We start from the raw sequence: 11,684 nt of genomic DNA, 5'->3' as shown, positions 1-11,684 counted from the left end.
TCTTCTTTAGTATCTTTCTTGCATGACCTTTGTGCCTGATATTTTGTTCTAACTCTTCGTTTACATGATTGTTCCTATTTGTGGAATTATTCTTTTGTATATAAGAATATTGAAACAAAAGTATTATCAACCTCAGTTGTATCAAATATTTTCTGGAAAATATAAATCACAATTTATTTCTAATCCCCCATAATCTGAAGCATGATAGAAGAGCAATAACTGCAAACTCTAGTAATCACTAAGAATATCATTCAGCTAGAAAGTATTCAAAGCAATGGCACCATTTGCATATGTGTGATTTTCCATAAATATCACAAGATGTCTCAGAGTTATCATAAGATGTACCATACAGCTGAACAAATTTCCACACCAGATCACTGTTGTTTTTAACATATTCACAATTAATAGACATCAAAAAAGCATGTATGAGTTCAGAAAGTGAATCCATGCCATTTCCTGTTCTTTGCAGAAGGCGGTTTGTCGACTCAAACATGGAAAACTTAATTCTAGAAAACTCACAGACTTTCTCCCAGGATAAAAGTCAATGAGCTATTTCCTAATGGTACATTTTGCCCCACATCCCTCTCCGTTATACTTCAGTGTTTCAGAGATTCTGAAAGCTGTTTCTGTGACAAAGTTATTTCTGCTTTGAAAAAAATATATTAGCCATCTGCTCTCTAATTTGCTTGGTCTTGATCCCATAAATGATAGGGTTCAGCACAGGTGGAACCAGAATAAAGACATTAGCCAACAAGATGTGGACATGAGGTGGAATGTGACGCCCAAATCTCTGAGCAAGGCTTGTGAACACTGCAGGCCCATAAAAGAGAATAATGATGCAGACATGGGAGCCACAAGTGTTCAGGGCTTTTTGGCGAGCATTTTTGGAAGGCATTTGAAAGACAGCAGAGAGAATCATCATATAGGAAACAAAAATTAGCAGGATATCTATGATCACAGTGGATACTATGACAAAAAAGCCATACCAGATGTTCACTCGAATGTCATTACAGGCATACCTGGCCAAACCAATGTGTTCACAAAACGTGTGTGCGATATTATTATTCTGGCAGTAAGTCAACCTTTTTAAAAGAAATATTATAGGGAACATTGTACCAAAACTCCTAAAAAAAATGAACATGCCAATTTTTCCAATCAGAGAGTACGTCAAAATGGTGGTGTATCTCAGAGGGTAGCAGATGGCGATGTAACGGTCAAAGGCCATCACCAGCAGGATTCCTGACTCAGAGATGAAAATGGAAGAGTAGAAAAATACCTGAGCGATGCAACAATTCAGAGAGATCTTCCCAGCGTTGAACCAGAAAACGGTCAAGGCCTGAGGTACTATGCATGTCGTGAGGACAACATCTGCTCCTGCCAGCATGCAGAGGAAGAGGTACATGGGCTCATGGAGGCTGCGTTTTGTGACGATAATGAAAATGAGCAAATTGTTTCCAAATAAGGAGATGACATAGGAAATGAAGAAGGGGATGGAAATCCACTTGTGCTGATCCTCAAGCCCGGGGATGCCCAGCAAGCGGAAGACAGTGTGGCTGACACCAGTGTGATTTAAGGAAGTCATACCTGAAAACGTTTCAGAGCCTCCTTTCTATTCATAGAGGTAGAGGAAAACACCGAGTTTTCTGCAATATTCTTTGTGAAGGCAGCAATATCTTTTGGTATATTCCAACTCCCCATCTTTGAACACACATATATTAAGACACAGACAAAAGTGAAAAGGCATATTTACATGAGCTTCCTTGAGGTACAAAATTTTACCACTGTAAAATTTACCACTGATAAATAAAATTTAACATTTTCTATTCATAAATTGTGGTTCACAAATGAACATTATTAGCAGTAACTATTTTTCAAATAGCACACAACAAACTGGGAATATCAATATAAGAAAAAGAATCTTAAGAATTTTAGAGGCTCACAGACTGTGAGTAAAGCCAATTTGTAAGCAGATGAGTAGATGGTTTTGAAGAATGGAAAGAAGTGTTTATTACTTGTGCTAAAGGAGCACTTTAAAACAACTAGCTCAGTATCTAATCTTCTGCCAAATAATGTTGACATTCATTCTTTCTCTTCATATTCCCTTCCTTACACCATTATTTTCCTTCTCCATAATAGAAAAGCAGCACTTTTCACCACCCTGAATGTGATGGATCAAATTGATCTACCATTAGACTTGCTGGTAAAGTACATCCAGTCACTGGTGACGACAGTGCAAACTCTACACTGCTAAAGGCTGCTCTGTGGAGAGGAAATAGCCAGAGCCTGAGATTAGAGGAGATTGCAGGAATTTATCTTGCAGATAAATTTAAGATAAAAATTTAAATTGCAGAATTTGTTTCCATGGGACTGGGGAAAGGAAAGAGGAGAGGAATTTGTCATTTATCAGCCATAGAAAGAAACCAATAATCTCATGGTCTGGAGCTCATCGTAAGACTGGGCTCCTAGTTGTGACTGCGTCTACCATAAATTTACCCCACAAATCCCCTCTCAAATGCATTCCTCTTATTTTCCTGAAATAGCCTGGAAATCTCCTCAATTCTCTCCCATTGCGTTGGAAAGGCTGGCTCAGACCCTGTCATTTCCAGGTCACTTCTCATAGCCGCCCAAATATTTCTGAAGTCTGGAGTATGAAGTGACAACATCCAATAGTCAGTATCTTTTCTGTCTCTAAAGTCAAGATTAGTTATTAGCTCACCTGTTATCTTTTAGATAGTATTTATTCTTTCTAGCTTCATGTCACCTCCAGCAAGCCCTCCTCACCATATCTCTACCACACAGCCTATAATCAGCTAAACCTGTGGCTCTGGTATTTATCACTCTTCGTTCAAATTTATCAATAGATTCAAGAGTCTGATGGTCAATCCTCAGACTACATGCCGGCCTCAGATCATACATCAGCCCACTATTTACCTTGATCCTAGGACCATCCCACTAAAAGATGTCTAATTTACTCACCAATCTCAGACTGTGTCTTCAGGACAGACATGAGATTATCAAAGAAATTCAGCTTGCTGCATGCAGAAGTTGGGCCATTTATTCTCTGTTGGGTGCGCCCTTGAGAGAAGTGCTTATCCCCTGGGCTCCAAGGACAGAGATTTCTTCATCATCCTCCCCATATTCCCAGTGTGCTGGGTCTATAAGATCATTTTCCACCCTTTTGACTTCTTCCTCAATCTTTATTATCTTGCTTGTCCAACCGAAGATTAAACTGAAGTTTTTCCTCCTAAATCCTTGATATAAGACATATTTTTTCCATTGATAGCATAAATGTTTGCATTTAATATGCACTCTTGGCTTTTTGTTTGTTACACAGTTATGTGACATGGTTTCAATTTTTTTATGTTTAAGACTTTGATGAACAAAGACTGGCACACATTCAAAAGAACAAAAGCAACCAGTGCTGGCGTGGATGTGGGGGAAAAGGGACTCTTCTTCACTGTTGGTGGAAATGCCGACTGATCCAGCCTTTCTGGAAAACAATATGGACAGTCCTTCAAAAACTAGAAATTGAGCTTCCATATGACCCTTCAATACCACTTCTGGAAATAAATCCCGAGGATGCAAAAAAGCACAGTAGAAATGACATCTGTACCTATATATTCATTGCAGCACTGCTCACAATAGCAAAAATCTGAAAACAATCCGAGTGCCCTAAAACAGATGACTAGTTAAAGAAATTTTGGTACATCTACACGATGGAATACTATGCAGCTGTTAGGAGATATTAAGTCATGAAATTTGGTTATTAAATGGATAAACATGGAGAGTATCATGCTAAGTGAAATGAGTCAGAAAGAGAGGGACAGACATAGAGGGACTGCATTCATTTGTGGAGTAAAAAATAACATCACATGAGGCTGACATCCAAAGGCAGTAGATACAAGGGCCAGGGGGATTTCCCAATAGCTGAAAGACTGCCTCATGAGAGGAGGGGAGAAGGCAGATGGAATAGAGAAGGGATCACTAAGAAAATGATGGCTGGAGTAACCAGTTGGGGTGGGAGATGCATGTGTCTGTGTTACAAGCTATAATGCCCAAAAGTAGAGAGAGAGTATGGGGAATATTGTCTGCCATAGAGGCAGGGGGAGGGTGGGAAAGGGGGGTATACAGGGGATATTGATGGTGGGAAATGTGCACTGGTAGACTAATGGGTGTTTGATCATTGTGTGATTGAACCCAAACATAGAAGCTTATAACTACCTCACGGTGATTCAGTAAAATTTTTAAATTTTTTTAAAAAAAGACTTTGATGAAAGAAGTTACTGCCCCTCAACCAGCACCAAAGTCTCTAAGGTCCTCCTCAATCTTCCTAGTGTCACTTTTAGGACGCTCTTATCTCCCTCCCTCCCACCTTGGTAACCTCTGGTTTGTATAAGTCTATGGTAGCTATCATTAGATTCTGTCTGTTTTCTTTCTTTTCTTCTTTATACAACACGTACAAGTTGAAATCATTCCACATTTGTCCTTTCTCTCTTAGTTTACTGATCATGGTACACTAGCTTCAACCAAGTTGTAACAAAGACAATATTTCATCTTTTCTTATAACTCAGTAATATTCCATTGAGTGTACATTCCACAATGTCTTTATTCACTCATCTGTATTTCAACATTTGGGTTGTTTCCAAAAGTGCTGCAATAACCCTAAGCATGCACATACCTTTTCATGTCAATATCTTTGTGTCCTTGGGATAGAAGCCAAGGAGTCAAATTATTGGGCCATATGAAAATTCTATTTTTATTTTTTTAAATCTCTTCATAGAGGTTTCACCAAACAGTGTGCCCACCAATAGTGAATGAGGATTCCTATTTCACCACATCCCTACTAGCATAGGCAATTTTTGTTCTTTATATGCCATTGTTTCAGGTGTGAAATGATATCTCACTGCCACTGTGATTTGCATTTTTTTATGAAGTGATAAGAGCACTTTTCCATGTGTCTACTGGCCTTCCATGTCTCTTTTAAAGAACCATCTATTCATTTCCTAGTCCCTTTTTTGATGGAGTTGTTTGGCTATTTTTGTTTATGAGCTTTGTGATGTCTTTATATGTCTTGGATAGTATCCTTTATCAAGTAAAAGGTATGAAAATAAATATCTCCTATATTAAAAGGAGTCCTTATTTTTAAATAAATTTTTAGTTTTAATCTTATTTTTATTTTAGCTCTACTTTCTTTTGCCATACAAAATCTTTTTATTTTGATGTAGTTCCATTTATTTATCTATGCCTTTACTTTCTTTGTCAGTGTTCTTGAAGCATTAAAGACAGCTCTGAGGTTCATACCCTGAACGTTTATGCCTCTTTTTCCTTCGTGTATCTTATGGATGGACCTATTTAATCCACCTTGAATTAACTTGTGTGTGTGGAGTGAGATAGGAATCTAATTTGTTTTTCAGCTTGTGACCATCCAGTTTTAAAAACACCATTTTTTTTTTAATTTGGAGAGGCCTTTTCCTTCATTTAATGCACTGGGGGCTAATATCCAAACTGCATGGAAAAAATTCACAAAACTCATCAAAAAATCAAATAACCCATCAAAACCTGGGGAGAAGAGCTGAAGAGAAACTTTAGCAAAGAAGCCATATAGGTATTGAAAAGACACCTGAAAATATTTGTTATCACTTATTATCAGGGAAATCAAAATGTAAAACGGTAATGAGGTATCAGCAAAAGCCTGTAAGGATGACCTATGATCATAAAGACCAGACACAGTGATAATTTATGTCATTGCAGGAGTAGTACTTTGACCTCTTTCTAGATGAAAACATTTCTAAAATGAAAACATTAGTTTTGCCCCCACTATTGAAGAAAATATATACTTAATGAAGGTTATGGTATAAATAATGAACTCGGGAACTTTTATGCCTTTATTGTACGAAGAAAAGTAAATATAAATGAGACTAACAGGGAATATAACATGACGTTAGTCATAAAAGTGTCACTGAACTACTCGCCAGGCTGTTTCACTCGTGGGTCCCCTAAGGGGATTGGGTAAAAAAGCTCTCCCCGCCCCAAGGGACCAAGCCTCGGCAACCACTCGCACACTCATAGCTGCTCTTCACACATTCCGGCCGACCCTCACCCACGGAGTCAACCTATTACTGGACCGGGTGACAATTCATACCACACACCCTACCCATACTCCAAGAGTACCATACCATATTTGGTGGAGTTCAAAGTAGGAGGCAACCATGGAGGGCAATTTTTTTTTCACAAGCTACCGAGAGTATCCCACCCGCATGAAAGAGAGTGGCAAGCTACCCGTGGCTTATTAGACATGCCATAAACAGTAACAAGTCTTATAATGAAGACTTTACTGGTGCCCGCTTGAGCAAATCGATGAACAATGGGATGACAGTGACAGTGACAATGACAGACATATATATATATACATATACATATAAAAGCACACGAGGCTTAACTTCTAACAACATGTTAGTGATCTCTTATAGAAGGCCTTACTCGCCCGGAATGCAACAATCCTCACCCTCTTTCCTTTAAGGATAATTTTTGTAGCATTTTCAGTGGTTTTTAATGACAAACAACAAAAAATATATTATTTGGTTCTGCTTTGGGCCAGGGATTGGGGTACAGGATGGAAACACCCAAAATATGGTGGTGGGAAGGTATAATAGTGATGGGATTGGTGTTTAAATATTAAATGTAATAAAATATTGTGGAAAAATTGAGGCTATCAGCTTCTATCTATAAATAGATTTATTAAAACTTTTTTGTTATAGTATTTTTTGAAGTGGGGTTGTAAGTATCAATTACTATTCCAAAAATTTATGTATTTTCTTGAACCAACAGGTGATTCGAGAGGAACTGGAGAGATAGTACAGCAGGTAGGGCGTTTGCCTTGCATGCAGTGGATCTGGATTTGATACTTAGCATCCCATATGCCCTCCAAGTACTGACCAGGAGTAATTCCTGAGTGCAGAGCTAGAAGTAACCCATTGCCAAGTGGAACTAAAAAAAAAAAAACGTAGGTGATGCAAGATAAAGGTGAGGAAATCCATGTTCTAAGGATGGTCATTTGCCTCTTTTTGAGATTGAAATCTGATTCACATACCATTTTACTCATTTGAAGTGAAGAGTTGATTTATATTACATCTACAACTACAATCAAAAACTCCAGAATATTTTATCACATCAAAAACAAACTCCATCCTTGTTTCGTGGTCACCCCAAGCCTCCCCATTTTTCCTCCTCAGCCTCTGGCCACTGTTAATCAATTTTCTGTCCCAACAAGTTTTATATTCTCGACACTCTGTAAAAATTTTATAAAACCTTAGGAGCCAGAGAGATAGTACAGACCTGGCTAGAACCATGGCGCTGCCTCTGGCACCCAGAACCCTCTCAGGAGTGACCCCAGAACGCAGAATCAGGAGTAAGCATAGCCAGATAAGCATAAACTTAAGAATAAGCCAAAATCAAAAAAAAAGAAAAAAAGAAAAAATGTGCCAGATGAAAGCGACATGAAATAAGCAATTCCATTCACAATTGTGCCCCAGAAAATCAAGTACCTCGGAATCAGCTTAACTAAGGAAGTAAAGGACCTCTACAAAGAAAACTATAAAATGCTACTCCATGAAATAAAAGAGGACATGAGGAAATGGAAACATATCCCCTGCTCATGGATAGGGAGAATCAACATTGTCAAAATGGCAATATTCCCCAAATCATTATACAGATTCAATGTGATCCTTATAAGGATACCCATGAAATTCTTCAAAGAATTGGATCAAGCAACCCTGAAATGTTGTTCATATGGAACAACAAATGCACAAGAATAGCTAAAGCAATTCCAGGGAAAAAGACGATGGGAGGCATCACCCTCCCCAACCTTAAACTCTACTACAAAGCCAGTAAGAATTAAAACAGCATGGTGCTGGAACAAAGGCAGAGCTGAAGACCAATGGAACAGGGTGGAATATCCCTACACACAACCTCAAATTTATGATCATCTAATCTTTGATAAGTGAGCAAGAGATGTGAAGTGGAGCAAGGAAAGCCTCTTTAACAATGGTGCTGGCATAACTGGATAACCACACGCAAAAGTATGGGCTTAGACCTCAACCTGACACCATGTACTAAAGTCAGATCAAAATGGATTAAAGACCTCAACATCAAACCACAATCTATAAGGTACATTGAAGACAAGGTCAGCAAAACCCTCCACGATATTGAAGCTAAAGGTATCTTCAAAGATGACACGCAACTGATCAGCCAAGTGGAAACAGAAATAAACAAATAAGACTATATTAAACTAAGAAGCTTCTGCACTGCAAAAGATACAGTAACCAGAATACAAAGACAAACTACAGAATGGGAAAGGATATTCACCCAATACCCATCTGATAAGAGGTTGATATAAGAGTATATAAGGCACTGGTTGAACTCTACAAGAAGCAACATCCAACCCCATCAGAAAATGGTGCGAAGAAATGAACAGAAACTTTCTCAAGGGAGAAATATGAATGGCAAAAAGGCACATGAAAAAATGCTCTTCATCACTAATCATCAGGGATCTGCAGATCAAAACGACTATGAGATACCACCTCACACCGCAGAGACTGGCACACATCCATAAGAACAAAAACAACCCGTGTTGGCATGGATGTAGGGAGAAAGGGACCCTCATACACTGCTGGTGGGAATACCGACTGGTCCAGTCCTTTTGGAAAACAATATGGATGCTTCTCAAAAAATTAGAAATTGAGCTCCCATTTGACCCAGAAATACCAGTTCGGGGAATATATCCCGGAGAGGCAAAAAAGCGTAGTCGAAATGACATCTGCACTTGTATGTTCATCACAGCACTGTTTACAATGTTAGGGCACGGATCGAGATCTCCCTATAACGACAAAGAGACTCCAGAGACTGCAAACAGCAAGCAGGGTTTATTGTAAGACTGGCTAGCCAGGGTCCAGCCGACTACACGGACACGCAGGTCCAGCAGGTTGGGCAAAAGACCCCGAGCTTCTCCAAAGGAGATCTTCTATAGGCCTTCCCCGGCCGTTACAGCAGAGCCTGCGCATTTCATAGCCAATAGATTTGTAATATTGCAAACTTTCTTAACCAATCCATTTAAAAGGACATCACTCCTTAGCCTATGGTTTTAGAGATCAGTATTCGCACCAATATTCAGGAATGTCCCGGTTCTGGGGGCAGTCCTGGGTCTTGTGATACGGGTCATGTGATATGGGTCTGGTTATCTGGTCTGACCACCACCCTTCTTGCGAACCGGGGTGCCTGTATCTGAATTCCTTGCTCAGGGGCAGAAAATCAAGTTATTCTAGAATGCGGGCTCCTGTAAAAAGAGTCTTAAGAAAGCTAAATAGATTCCTGTGGTCTGTCCTGGGCTAGATCCCCACAATAGCCAGAATCTGGAAAAAATCTGAGTGCCCAAGAACAGATGACTGGTTAAAAAAAACTTTGGTACATCTACATAATGGAATACTATGCAGCTGTTAGAAAAGATGAAGTCATGAAATTTGCATATAAGCGGATAAAGATAGAAAGTATCATGCTAAGTGAAATGAGTCAGAAAGAGACGGAGCGATAGCACAATGGGTAGGGCGTTGTTTACCTCGCACACGGCCAACCCAGGTTTGATTCTCAGCATCATATATGGTCCCCCGAGCACCACCAGAAGTAATTCCTGCATGCATGAGCCAGGAGTAACCACTGTGCAATGGCAGGTGTGACCCAAAAAGCAAAAAAAAAAAGAGAGAAAGAAAGAGAGAGACAGACATAGAAAGATTTCACTTATCTGTGGAATATAAAATAACAGAATGAGACACAAACATCCAAGAATAGTAGAAATAAGGACCAGGAGGTTTGTTCCACGGCTTGGAAGCCGGCCTCACATGCTGGATGAAAAGGCAGCTCAGATAGCAAAGGTAATACCAAGTAAAGTGTGTTTGGACAACCCTTTCAGGATGGGAGATGCGTGCTGAAAGTAGACTATAAATTGAACACAATGGCCACTCAATATCTCTATTGCAAACTACAACACCCAGAAGGAGAGAGATAACAAAAGGGAATGCCCTGCCAGAGACTCGAGGTGGGGGGATGGGATGGGGGTGCTGGGAGGGATATTGGGACCATCAGTGGTGGAGAATGGGCACTGGTGGAGGGATGGGTACTCGAACATTGTATGACTGAAAGGCAAGCACGAAAATATGTAAATCTGTAACTGTATCCTCACGGTGATTCACTAATAAAAAATAATAAATTTTGTACCAGAGTTTCTTCAACCAGTCATCTATACAATGGAATACTATGCAGCTGTTAGAAAAAATGAGGTCATGACGTTTGCATATAAGTGGATCAACATGGAAAGTATCATGCTAAGTGAAATGAGTCAGAAAGAGAGAGACAGACATAGAAAGATTGCACTCATCTGTGGAATATAGAATAACAGACTATAAGACTAACGTCCAAGAATAGTAGAAATAAGTACCAGGAGATTGTCTCCATGGCTTGGAGGCTGGTCTCTCATTCTGGGTAACTCAGGGAAGGGACCACCAAGTAAAATGTGGTTGGAGGTCATGTGGGGGAAGGGTGATGCAGGCCGAATACAGACTAGAGACTGAACACAATGGCCACTCGACACCTTTATTGCAAACCACAACACCTAATCAGAGAGAGAGAACAAAAGGGAATTCCCTGCCATAGTGGCAGGGTGGGGTGGGGGGAGACGGGACTGGGGAGGGGGGAGGGATGTTGGGTTTACTGGTGGTGGAGAATGGGCACTGGTGAAGGGATGGGTTATCGAACTTTGTATGGGGGAAACATGAGCACAAAGATGTATGGATCTGTAACTGTACCCTCACGATGACTCTCTAATTAAAAATAAACTAAAAAAATAAAAAATAAATAAATAAATAAAAATAATAAATTTTAAAATAATAATAATAAAGAAAAGAAAAATGTTCCAATTTAAGAATGACCGAAAAGAACAAATGGGATTTGATGATAGAGACCCTCAAATCCTTTTTGAATTTTAATTGGTATAGTCACCATAAAAAAAAAATAAAAGAGTAAAGAGGGTTTTAAAAAGTTAAAATAGGGTGCTGAGAGTCCGGCAGTCATACTCACAAACTGCCGCTGGCACCAGAAAAGCTTCTTAACTGGCCATGATCCAGAGCACTGTAGCACTGTCCTCCCGTTGTTCATCGATTTACTCAAGTGGGCACCAGTAACGTCTCCATTGTGAGACTTGTTGTTACTGTTTTTGAACATAAACCACGAGGAGCTTTCCAGGCTCTGCCGCCGTGCGGGCGGATACTCTCAGTATCTTTCTGGGATCTCCAAGAGGGACAGAGGAATCGCGCGCAAGGCAAACACCCTACCCATTGTGCTGTCGCTCAAGCCAAAACAAAAAGTAAAAATTAAAATTCTTCAATGAGAACTGAAGTCATTCTGAGATTTGATATTGGTAAGCGTAGGTAAAGAGGAGGGTGAAGGCCATGAGAAGAGCTGACTCATGGTGGAGTCAGTCTGTCAGTGTGTCCTTCACATATACCATCTCAGGGTCTCTGTGATATATAATTCTTATGCCTGTTCTTGAATAATTCTCCCTACCCCCAGTTTTTGGCATTTCAAATATGCCACGGGTAGCTTGTCAGGCTCTGCCGTGTGGGCGGGGTACTCTCGGT

General features: G+C 39.8%; 1 protein-coding gene across 1 annotated transcript; it reads right to left on the bottom strand.

Moving 5' to 3' along the window:
• Window positions 1-637: 637 nt before the first annotated feature.
• LOC101545611 (olfactory receptor 52B4-like) lies at window positions 638-1,582 on the bottom strand. Its single transcript, XM_012934916.2, has one exon. It carries the CDS (start codon window positions 1,580-1,582, stop codon window positions 638-640), a length of 945 nt encoding a protein of 314 aa, XP_012790370.2.
• Between the last annotated feature and the right edge of the window lie 10,102 nt (window positions 1,583-11,684).

The sequence above is a fragment of the Sorex araneus genome, chromosome 6 (assembly GCF_027595985.1).
Source record: "Sorex araneus isolate mSorAra2 chromosome 6, mSorAra2.pri, whole genome shotgun sequence".
NCBI lineage: Eukaryota > Metazoa > Chordata > Mammalia > Eulipotyphla > Soricidae > Sorex > Sorex araneus.
Note: the sequence above shows the minus strand (reverse complement) of the source record. Positions and strands in the feature narration are given on the sequence as shown.